The 11,631-nt window shown below is 47.6% G+C and overlaps 2 protein-coding genes across 2 annotated transcripts; one reads left to right on the forward strand and one right to left on the reverse strand.

Moving 5' to 3' along the window:
* Positions 1 to 397: 397 nt before the first annotated feature.
* LOC115532732 (uncharacterized) lies at positions 398 to 7,726 on the reverse strand. The gene is made up of 7 exons (XM_030342605.1): positions 7,158 to 7,726; positions 5,048 to 5,734; positions 4,319 to 4,817; positions 3,676 to 3,938; positions 3,006 to 3,394; positions 2,411 to 2,963; positions 398 to 2,048 (listed from the first exon to the last, which is right to left on the reverse strand). Exons 1-7 carry the CDS (start codon positions 7,177 to 7,179, stop codon positions 1,291 to 1,293), a joined length of 3,171 nt encoding a protein of 1,056 aa, XP_030198465.1. The 5' UTR covers positions 7,180 to 7,726; the 3' UTR covers positions 398 to 1,290.
* Positions 7,727 to 7,801: 75 nt separating this feature from the next.
* On the forward strand, positions 7,802 to 9,527 carry LOC115537259 (migration and invasion enhancer 1). The gene is made up of 4 exons (XM_030349041.1): positions 7,802 to 7,937; positions 8,152 to 8,249; positions 8,432 to 8,508; positions 8,607 to 9,527. Exons 1-4 carry the CDS (start codon positions 7,909 to 7,911, stop codon positions 8,688 to 8,690), a joined length of 288 nt encoding a protein of 95 aa, XP_030204901.1. The 5' UTR covers positions 7,802 to 7,908; the 3' UTR covers positions 8,691 to 9,527.
* Positions 9,528 to 11,631: the final 2,104 nt, after the last annotated feature.

An 11,631-nucleotide genomic window follows, 5' to 3' on the forward strand; every position in this document is an offset into this window, starting at 1 on the left:
GAGACAATGACAGACCACATGCTGGGTGGAATGATGTGGCAGCAGTAGAACGAGGAGGAGAGATGTGATGACGTCAGCGATGGCGGATGCCCCAGGCTGAGAAGACAAGAGGACCACCGCAGGTGTAACGATATTCAGAGGAAAACGATTTCGGAAAGACGCCGTCACTAAGACTGGCCATCATGACAGCCGTCTAATGGTGGAGCGTGCTGTCCCTTTCTTCTCTCCCACTCGTTAAACATTTCCATTGCTCCTCCTACGCTGCGGCCTCAACTCAAGACACACTGCCTTCCTAATGCCTTCGTACGCAAATAACATCATTAAGTTCAACAAAACGGAACTAGACCGAAGATGGGAAATGTGCAGGGCGTACAAACGTGTTTTCATGTTGGCTGGCAGGTTTACAAACGGGCTTTATTGCGACCACAACGTATTTCCTGCTCTTTATTCGAGGGACAAAGACAAGCAGGTATCTAAATTGTTGTTTCCTCGTGAAGGCTTTTATCCAAAGGGGATGTATCTTCGGCGTAATACGGTTTCCGTCGCCCTTGACCAAGGAGGACTCTGTCGGTGTCTGTCGTGACGTCCGTGTCAACGGGTTGTGGCGTTCACTGTTACGGTCTCTCTAGACCCGCCTCAGCCAATTTGCCTAAGTGAAAAATAGCACACCGCTGAAAAAATAAGGGTTTCAACCCAACAGCGTCACTCTCTCAGCAGGGTCGTTCTGCTGACGCCCTGGAAATACACATGCACACGCACACGTGCACACAAATGTGCACACCTGCACACACACACACACACAAGAAGATGTTCATTTACATAACGTCTGATCTTCTTTGTGATTTGATGTGCTACAATCTTTCGTTCCTTTGTAAGACAATGTTGCAGTTATTAAGTTGCATGTACTCAAATGTGATATATTGCTCTTTCAATTTGCCCTAAACCAGCCCTGATTACCCTTTATACAGGCTAAATGTATGTAACACCCCCTAAGCCAAGCCCCCCAAAAGGACAAGAAAGAATATTAACTTAATTAATGTTGAGAGGGGTCGCAAAGTGGGGGGTCCCTCTTCTAGGGAGGGGGAGGAGTGGAATGGGTGCCATAATGGATTACTTAGAATACATCAGCAGAGTCAGCTTCCCTGAAAAGAAGAACTGAAGACTGAACACAAAATCCGCTATCCCACTGTCAAACATCTCTAATACAACACCCCCCCCTGGTGGACAAATCGAGTCGAAGTGAAAGTCGTTCCGCGAATGGATTTTTCTTAAAGAGACATACACACAGCGTCAGTCACGTGTTGCCCGTTGTGAGTCCTCCTCTGCAGGGCGCTGGCCTCCTCTGTGGGCCTCCAGGAGCTCCAGCATGACCTTCCAGCACTTGTCCAGGCTCTGCTTCATCTCCGTCACGTCCCTCTGGATGTCCTCCAGCAGGTGCAGCTTGGACAGCCCCTCCTCCCCCGTGGCCCCGCCCCTCTCCGTGACATCATCATCCTCCGACGCCGAGCTCATGGCCCGCTCCCACACCATCTCGAAGTGGGCGTCGACGAAGGCCTCCAGCTCCTCCAGGCTGCTGCTGCCCCATTGGTCGATCAGGGCCTGCAGGTCTCCCGTCGCGAAGAGCTTCCTCAGGGCGTCGTCTCTGGGTTGCCACGGCGACCGCGCCGCGACGGCGTCCTCCTCGGTCGCCGCCGCTGTCGTCAGCGCCCTCTGGTGGTGGGAGGGGGAGGCCGGCTCAGCCCCCCTGCGTCTCAGGGGGGACACGCAGACACGCCCTTCACTCCGTAACTCCACGCGGTCGTGTGGAGAACTGGTCCGAGACCAGTTTGGCAGAATCCCCATCGCGGCCAATATGTCCCTCAAGGTCCATCTCAGCACCTTGTCGTCTCTGAGGTCAGGGCAGGCCGTACGCGAGGCCAGGCCGTTCATGTCGATGTAGATGCTGAGAGCCAATCTGGTCTGTTCTGGTCGTGCGACCACACGACAACTCATGCTGGTCTCCGCTGGACAGTCCAGGGGTGATGAGTTATTGGTGCAGGGTAACCCCACTGGAAAGGACAATAATGGCAGAATTGGGGGAGGGTTCATGTTGGGGAAAAGGGGTACAAAAAGTGCAAATACACCACATACACCAATTACAGTCGTAGCATAATTGCCTGGGTCATATTCTGGCCAAATTGTGATTTCTAAACTCACTCTGCTCTCCTAAAGCTGCTGTTTCAGTGTGCTTCATTGCCTACATGTATATACTGGCCAAATGCGGTCAAACTTACTGTTTCAATAAAAGTTCAAAAGTTCCTTTCTTTCCCCAAAACCTTAACCTATGACTTAGGAAATTATGCTATGAGGCTAACGGCATGTAAAACAAGTGGAAGTCACCGTGAGTTTTGTTTAATTACAGCATACTCACAATCTCGGATCTTCCTGTGACGTTGACCCACCGCTATCCCCTGTTGTCGGTGTCTTACTGCCGGAGTCACAGTGTTTCTGATTGAATCCCCCCCTCTCTGGAGCAGAGCTCGCCTGGCCCCCAGCAGCATCTCCTCCACCTGCTCCAGGAGCCGGTGGACCTGGGCCCCGTCTCCCCGGTGCCGGTTGTCCAGGACGTGGTAGCGGTTCCCACACCGCTGCACCAGGCTCCTCAGGGCCTCGCCCTCGCTCTCGATCCGCTCCTCGATGCTCGTGTCCCCCAGCCAGTCGCCGTGGCTGAACAGCACCATGGCTCTGCTCCATCGCATCTCCTTGTCCTCCTCCTTCTCTTCCTCATTCTCCTCCTCGTCCTCTGCTCCTCCCAACATCTGCTTCTCCTCCTCCTTCTTCTCCTTCTTCTTCTTCTTCTTCTTCTCCTCCTCCGCCAACTTCGCTCCACCCAACATCTGCTTCTCCTCCTCCTCCCCCTCCTTCTTCTCTGCTCCTCCCACCATCTCCTCGTCCTTGTCCTCCACCTCCTCGGCTCCTCCCAACGTCTGCTCCTCTTCCTCCTCCTCCTTCTCCGTTCCTCCCACCATCTGCTCCTCCTCCTCCTCCTCCTCCTCCTCCTCCTCCTCCTCCTCCTCCTCCTCCTGCTTCTCCTCCGCACCTCCCATCACCTGCTCTTCCAGGGCCTCCAGGAGAGAGGAGGTGAAGGAGGAGCTGGCGTTCACCACCAGCAGGAGGGCACTCAGGCCGCGTGGGACCTCTCGCTCGCGGCCACGTGAGGACGGCGGCGGGGGAGGCGGCTCCACCACCGTCACAGCCACGCCTCTCACGCGGGCGTGTCGCTCGGCGCCCGCGGCGGCCCGGTCGTCGGCGTGGAAACCCCCTCGGCCCAGGATGGTGTCTCCGCAGGAGGTCCTGCCCGTGTTTCTGCCGCCCAACAGTACCAGTCTCAAGTCTGAGGTAGGGGGGAGCTTCTCTGATGGAAACAAAGGTTTGATTCGTCGGTTAGAAAAACACGAGGAACGAGGTTCTGAGTTCAGAGTTCACCTGGCCTCTGCATAGGCTCCGCCTCCCCCCCAAAAATGCACTTATTGTAAATCGCAATGGATAAAAACGTCTGCTAAATAAAAGCTCTAAATGTAAATGTTAAGTGAAGCGACGTCAGAGAAACAGGCGATTCATAAAGCAATCTGTGTGACGAGGTCGATGACGGTTTGAGGTTGTCCAACCACGCGTTGACGTCTGTGTCTCCCTCACCCAGCTCAGACCTCAGCGCCTGCCTCTGCTCGTTCTTCAGGAGGAGCCTCTGGTCGGCTGCCTCCTGCTCCGCCCTCCTCCTCCTCCTCCTCTCCTCCTCCTCCTCCTCCTCCTCCGAGAGGAGGGGTTCGTCCGTCACACCGCCTCCGGCTTGGAGGTAGCCACAGCCCTGGTTGGCCGCCACCATCGCCTCCACCTTGCCCACCAGCTCGGCCACCTGGAAGCCGGCGTCTCCCGTGCGTTTGTTGTTCATCACGTGGTACCTGTGATGAACAACTAATTAGATCCTTTGTTGTATCGTAGTTTCGGGCTCGGTATGACTCGGAGAGTGGTAAATGTTCAACAGGTGGTTTATTCAGAGACACAAGGTCAATGATCTGGCAGGTGGTTCACGAAGCATCTCTCAAAACAAAGTGAGGGATTCAGTTTGTATTGGAAGTGGGCGGGATGGTCAATAAGCCACACCTACAGGTTTTCATTTACCCAGGTAAACTTTTGTTCTGGGCCTAGGCAGAATGGCAAAGAGGCCATGTTTGTAGTGTCATTTATCTACAAACTCATGAAACCGTATATGGCGATGTCTATCATGTGGAGAAAAAAACATTCATAACTGGTGTCGAAACAGGTGGTCAAAAATAATCACCTGTCGCCGCAGCGGTCCACGAGCCACCGCAGCGGCTCGCCCTCGCTCTCCACGAAGCGCTCCACGCTCGTGTCCCCCAGCCAATCGCCGAAGCTGAACACCAGGAGGGCGTGGCCCCAGGCCGCGGGCCCCAGCAGCAGCTCCACGTGCTCCTGCGCGGCCCTCCGGTGGGTCTCGGTGAAGGCGCGGTCCACGCGGACGACCAGGAGGAGCGCGTGGGGCCCGGGGGGGCACAGACGCACGCTACGGGACAGCTCGCGCCGGTCGAAGGCGGAGGTCTCCAGGGCGTAGTAGTTCCTCCACCAGCCGGGCGTGTCCACCACGGTCATGTCCCGGTCGAGGACGCCGGCGCTGCGGTGGACCCGGCACCGCGCCGTTCTCCCGGCGCCCTCCCGCTGGGCGTCGCTAAGGCCTAGGAGGGCGTGGACCGCGGAGGTCTTACCAGAACCAGTGGCTCCCAGCACCACCAGTCTGAGGTCAGAGAGGGGGCGCACACCTTCTGCGGGTAAGATAAATACGAAAGCACGGGTTTTAAAGGCTTTAATACAAACTATAGTTGGTTGAATATTCGGTTACCATATTAAGTTGTTACAGTTTGAGGTGAGTTGTTGTGGGTTACGTCTCTTTTTTCTTTTATGTCTTTTTGTTTAGATAAAAAATAAATTATCTAAACAAATATTTGAAACAATATTAAGTTGCATTCATTTCAAGTTATGTTACGTCACGGACCTTGAATTTGAGCTCTTTGCTCCCTCGTCCTGAGGAACCTCTGCAGAGCTCTCTCCTCCACCATCTTTATGCTCTGGTTGATCCTACGTAAACAGCTGGGTTCTATTTCAAAAGGTCTATCCGCATTCTCGGTGGCCAGTTTCAGTATTTTGACACACAGCTGTGTGACCTGGCCGCCTACCGTGTCGCCAGGCAGCGTGAGACGATGGCGCCTCTGGCCGCACTTCTTAACCAGCCACTGGAGGCCGCTGTTGTCCTTCTTCTCGTCCGCTCCATGCTCTCCCCTATCCACGCAAGTGAGGAGAACGATACAGTGCCGCCACACTGCCTCGCCGAGGAGGGCAACGTGTTGCTCCAGAGCCCTCCGACGCTGTTCGGAGAAGTCCGAACACGCCTTGACGACAATCAGGAACACATGTGGTCCCGCGAAACACAAAAGTGCACTGCTGGCGATCTCTCTCTTTACTAGTTCTGCCGTCTCTCGTGTTCCCAGGTCACACCACCATCCAGGTGTGTCCACCACGGAGATCCAGCGCCCCGCCATCACCCCTTGCCTCTTGGAGCAGGTGGTCCGCTCCCTAGTCACAAACTCCTCCTTGCCGAGCAGGAGGTTGCCCACAACGCTTTTCCCCGAGTTTCGCCCGCCGAGGAGGATGATTTTTAGGTGTGATTTGCAACCGTCCTCCCCTAAGAGGGGGGGAGAGTGAGGGTTAGGTCAAACAATTGATAGGCTCTTCTCTCTCTCTCTCTCTCTCTCTCTCTCTCTCTCTCTCTCTCTCTCTCTCTCTCTCTCTCTCTCTCTCTCTCTCTCTCTCTCTCTCTCTCTCTCTCTCTCTCTCTCTCTCTCTCTCTGTCTCTCTCTCTCTCTCTCTATCAAACACACACACACACACACACACAAGCAATATCTAAATGTCAAATCTAAATGACGAGGTGTGTTTTGACATTGTCTCAATGTCTGTCTGTCTGTCTTTCCATTTCCCTATTTTACCCTCCCTATTTCGCTTTATCTCTCTCCTCTCTCTCTCTCTCTCTCTCTCTCTCTCTCTCTCGCACACACACACACACACACACACACACACACACACACACACACACACACACACACACACACACACACACACACACACTAAAAAAGAAAACACAATCATTTATAATCCCTGATTAAACATTCACTGTATGAAAACAGAAGTAACTAACCCACTCTAAATCATGTTCCATTAAAAACAACGATAACAAAATAACTGGGAGGAGCATAAAACTCGCCGTCTCCATGTAGTTTGTTTGACTTGGATCCTGTTTACAGTGTAAACACTTCGCCGTGTGCCGTACTGATTCAGACATGATGCCATCCATCAGAGGGTTAACTTGTCACTTGATTGAGATGAAGTTACAGCACATTCATTATGAGCTGAGCTGAGCTGCCTGTCTGTCCGTGCAGGTTTGTTTATGTGTATGTCTTTGCATGTAATGTAAATATGTGTGTCACAAAGAACATAAGAACCTGTTGAAATGTGATCTCGAACCACAGATATTGAGGTGACTGCACACACACACACACGCACGCACACACACACACACACACACACACACACACATATATATATATATATATATATATATATATATATATATATATATATGCCCTTTATGGCGTCCTATAGTTTGATGTACTGTTTAAGAGTTTACATTTAAATTCCCAAACGGGTTTAATAAAAACATTTAGATAAATAGGCCTATATGCAAGAAACTTACAAGAGAAACAATGTATTTTTCCTTTGGGAGATTGGGCGTGTTTAGGTTTTCGGGCTGACACCTTATTTGAATTGTGGTCTATGAGCCTCAGTGGCACAACAATAATGCAACCAAACAGTATCCACAGTAAAGTCCTATTTAAAGACACTATTGGACACCCTATACTCTTAGTGTAAGCTACCATCCGAACCACACTGAATTGTGGATTACTGAAGCGAACGAGCCAATACACATGTTAAATATATTAGCCTACTCATGACATACAAATAAATAAGCTACTTGAGCCAATTTGTTGGCTTGGTCTGGTAGATAGTTCAAATTAATATGAAAACAAAATATTGAAATAAACACTTACATGATAGTTCTTGCTTTGCCATTCGAGTGTAATGTCTTCAGCTCGGCCCGACTGTATTTACACCTTTACAGAACTCCACTAGGGAGCTTCTCCAACATCTTTTAGCCTCCCCTAGGTGTGGAGGTTAATGTGTCACTACCTTCTGTGCTAATGAGTCTGAAGGTTGACGTCCAGATGATTAACAAGTTGGTCTGAACACTTCCTTGCAGTATGAATAAAAATGTAAATACTGCCACCTCCTTCGACTGCCGACTTTTGGGTGCCTATTAAGTCTTATTTAGTATCTTATATCAAATCAATCAATTCGGAGACAATACTGTTGTTCATTATGACAGAAGTAATGACCAATGGTTCACTTGTGGGGATGAAAGTATATGTCGTCATATTGATTTATATTAATTGTAATTATACTGTACATGGGTTAAACCATTCCATAGCTTCTAGCCCTCTCTCGTCGCCTCTTTAGTTTTCCCAGCCTGCATCATACTGTCCCATGTAAATAATGTACTGTAACGTGATATAATGTAAAATGTAATGTAATACTCCAAGCACAACAGTTAATTTCGCCCTGTCACGATCTCTCTCCGCCCCGTCCCCCATTGTTTACGCCCCCTTACTGTTTATATACCTCTGATTAAGCCCCGCCCCCTCAGTATTTATATACCGCTGTCTAAGCCCCATCCCGCAGTGTGCTGCCTGACCGTGAATCGAACAGCGTAGCTACAGTCTCCAGACGCTACACGGAACAAAAATGAAGGTCCAGGTCCGAGTTGAATACTGGTAAATATGGCTGGGATGAAATAACTTAGTTGTGCGCGTTGATGTTGAATTATGTTCAAATGTCCCGTTGCGATTCAGCAGCCGGCTTTGATAAGCAGCTAATGGCTAGCCGGCTAACATACCACTGTATGCCTGTGGCTGATGACGTGACCCTTGGATTCATGGGTCATTAATTGCAGTGATTGATTAGTTTATCTTCTTCCTCTTGTTTCAGTGGCGGATGAGGGTACGGACCCCGCTATCAGGAGCTCCGGAAAGTAGTCCTACGAGAGTTCCCTGAAGCGGATGTGTCTGGGTTTGTGGGCCGGTCCAGTAAGTAGACCACTTTGATGTTATTATGTATTATTAATGTATATTCAAAAAATATTATTAATGTGAAAAGATGTGATATCAATGAGTGCACATCAAACTCCTCACCTTGCCAGGTAAGGAGTGGATGTGTGACCCCAACTACAATTTACTTTTCTCTTTTGTTTCTGTTTGTCCGTCAACAGGTAGTTTCGAGATAGAGATCAACGGCCAGCTGGTCTTCTCCAAACTCGAGCTGAAAGGCTTCCCCATCGAGGATGAAGTGAGTCTTTCATTATAATTTCCTCCTCGTAGAGGCATGCAAATACTTTCAAAACTCCCAGCCGAGATCTGATCTTAGCATTCCTTCGCCTCGTGTAGGTCATGGATGCGATCCAGAAAGCCCAGGACGGCAAACCGGTGGCGAAGCTCACCAAGAGCCGAGCCCCGTGTGTCATCATGTAAACCGGGCAGCCTCTGAACATCCTTTCCTCATACGGCCTCGCTGTGATCCACTCCCCGGTGGCCAATCCGATCTCCCTCCAGGTGAAACTCGATCTCAAACCTGTCTGACGGGAGGACCCAACACACGCGCGCTCTGGCATGCTGCCCATGCACTGAGATCAGAGCCACGGTTTAATTCAAGGTGCGATCGCTATAGGGGGGCCCCACAGTGTGTCTCTCACCCCTCTGTTTCTTCTAACGTGTTGCGCAGGACATCCATGACTACCATATCCCAACCGGTTGAAGGGTATGGTATGATGTTTGCAGTCCTAGTTGCTTCCCGTGGGGATGCGGGGCGGGGGAGAGGGCACTGTCATGGGGGATGGAGGGAGTCTGTTTTTGCTTTCATACAAGCCTCATTGCCTGGCGATACCAACTGCCTGTCATTTTTTTTTATTATTAGCGTTTACATTAATTAATGTAAGGTAGACCCGAGTCTCTTATTTTTGTGTGTATTGGGGAACGCAGAGGGAATGGGTCAATGCAGAGTAATTGGTGGCCAAAGCATGCAACACATATTTGTTTAAGTTTTGTTCGGTTTTCCAAAATAACTGGTTCATTATGAAAAGATGCAACCGTGTTTACATGTCTGCGCTTGCTTCTCAGTATCCATTGGGTAGGAATTCACTGCTTAGTTTTTCAACTTGAAACTGTAAAACAGTTATGTAATAAGAAACTGCACTTTATCATCTGTTATTTAAACCACCCTCTGTTTTTTTTCTCTACACAGACCAATTCAATGTAAAGCTCAACTTTTTAACATCTGTCTGTAAAATAAAATGAATAATTTGGAAGTCATTGTTTTGTGTAATATATCTCCCTACCTAGTTAATTAAGGTTGACTGAAATGGATTCAGCTTGCACTATAAAGTCTGCTATCTCTGAGTAAGCCAGTCAAAATGCTCACTGAACTAACCTTTGACCAACCAGGTAATGGATTTGATGTGGGCGTAAAACGGCCATTTCGATATTGTTTGATGCTCATAACCACCCCGACTGGTTTGAGTCCCAGGTGGCATTCCTCTCCCTAGAGTGTCGTCTCAACATGACTCTGCATTTTGTAGGCATTGCGTGAGAAATGGTATTTGCTTGCGTGTTTTATTACAAGTGACTCATATAGTATTAACGTGCAGTTTATATATCATTTCATAAAATACATTTTTTACAATATATCTATGGAATGTTTCTGAATTTTTCACAATTAATTAAGTCTGACTTCAAGAAATTAAGAGAAATTCTCCTGAGCAATATTTCTTTAGGGTACAACTTTACCTGCCATGGGTCATTGAGCACTTTTTCTATAACTATATCCTTTATCTGTCTGTTCTCAAATGTATGCTTGCTTTACTTTAAGGGGGATTTAAAATGTATAATAGGGTAGCTGTTAAGAGAGAACCATTGGGGAAAAAAAACTGTTTTTATTCTTAAGAATTGAAGCAGTAAAGCATTCGCTAGAAGTAGCAGAGAAAGGAGTATGATGTGTTGGCGACACATTATTATTGAAATACATTTGCAATGCAAATACAACTTTTTTTTATTTGCTTGATTAGATAAGAGGTATGGTAGATAAGCAAGCCTGCTTGTGTCAACAAGTATACGGGCTTTTCTATATCTAAAATATTCTCTACAACATCTCTATCTCCCGTTTCTATATTTACTTAAAGTATTTTGCTGAATTGTATGTACCCGAATGATTCTTTATCTTTTGAGGCCATGTCTTCATTGTTGAATGCACTTCGCTTTGGACGAAAGCGTCAGATAGATATGTGTATTGTGGTGTTGGTAACACTAGGGGACGCAGCTTCACCCTCTAAAAAACAAAGTAGGCCTAGTGGTTTTCAAACCGCGCTCTGACCCAATGTTTAATTTTCTTTAAAAATGACTCTAAAATATATCTGCCTACTCACACTCATCACTGTGTGATTTGTATGTGATCGAAGTACCTATGTTGTATGTATTGGAAAATATACATAGTATAATACTATGTGTTGTGTAATATGTAACTCATAATATGCATATATCATATATATTTTATGTATATATAATATACATATATTGTGTTACATAAATATACATGTAACACCGTATACATTGTTTTAACTATTACTATTTCAATATTTATTTGCTGCTGTAGAAGCTGGTGTTTTTTCGAAGTTCCCCTGTTTCACCACCAGGTGGGATGCCGATTAGCCCGTTCAACATGATCTACCCTCCAGTGACGTCAAACATGGGAGTGTCCACCCAGATGTATGATGGATAGATCAGCTGACCCACTGGTTCAGTCTACTGCGTATAGGCTGGTTTCTGGATCTAGCTATCATACACCCGGGTGGACACTCCCATGTTTGATATCATAGAGGGTAGAACTTGAAATGGCTCGTAATGGATAATCAACATCGCACCTGGTGGTTTACACCATATTACTGATCGATCGTTCACTTTGTTATTTTGTTGTTTTTGTTGTTTAACCCATCACCATGGGACAGTAACAGACATTTCTCTCTCTTACATAGCCTACTAAAGCCATCTGTAACAGTAAATGATAGGCATATGGTATTGTCTTTTGATTGCAGCATCGGTGCCTATCCGCTGACATAGGCCTACCCTCACATTTTATTAATTTACTTTGTGAATTTATTTTTATAAAATGTGTTTGATAAAAAAATCTATCACTTCCATTCTCGCAACAACAAAAAAAAGCATTCTCAAAGGAATAATTACAATGCAGAGGGACAGTTTTCTCCTTCAAACGGCACGCTCCTCAGGATATTCACTACAGCCCCCACCTCCCACTATTAGCCTAATTTTTTTTACTCAGTTTTATTGATTAGGCCTACTGCCATTTTATTTCTAGGGTTAACTGGCAAACAAATATTCGCTTATCTTTTTATGTTAGCTGTTT

The sequence above is a fragment of the Gadus morhua genome, chromosome 2 (genome assembly GCF_902167405.1).
Source record: "Gadus morhua chromosome 2, gadMor3.0, whole genome shotgun sequence".
Classification (NCBI taxonomy): Eukaryota; Metazoa; Chordata; class Actinopteri; order Gadiformes; family Gadidae; genus Gadus; species Gadus morhua.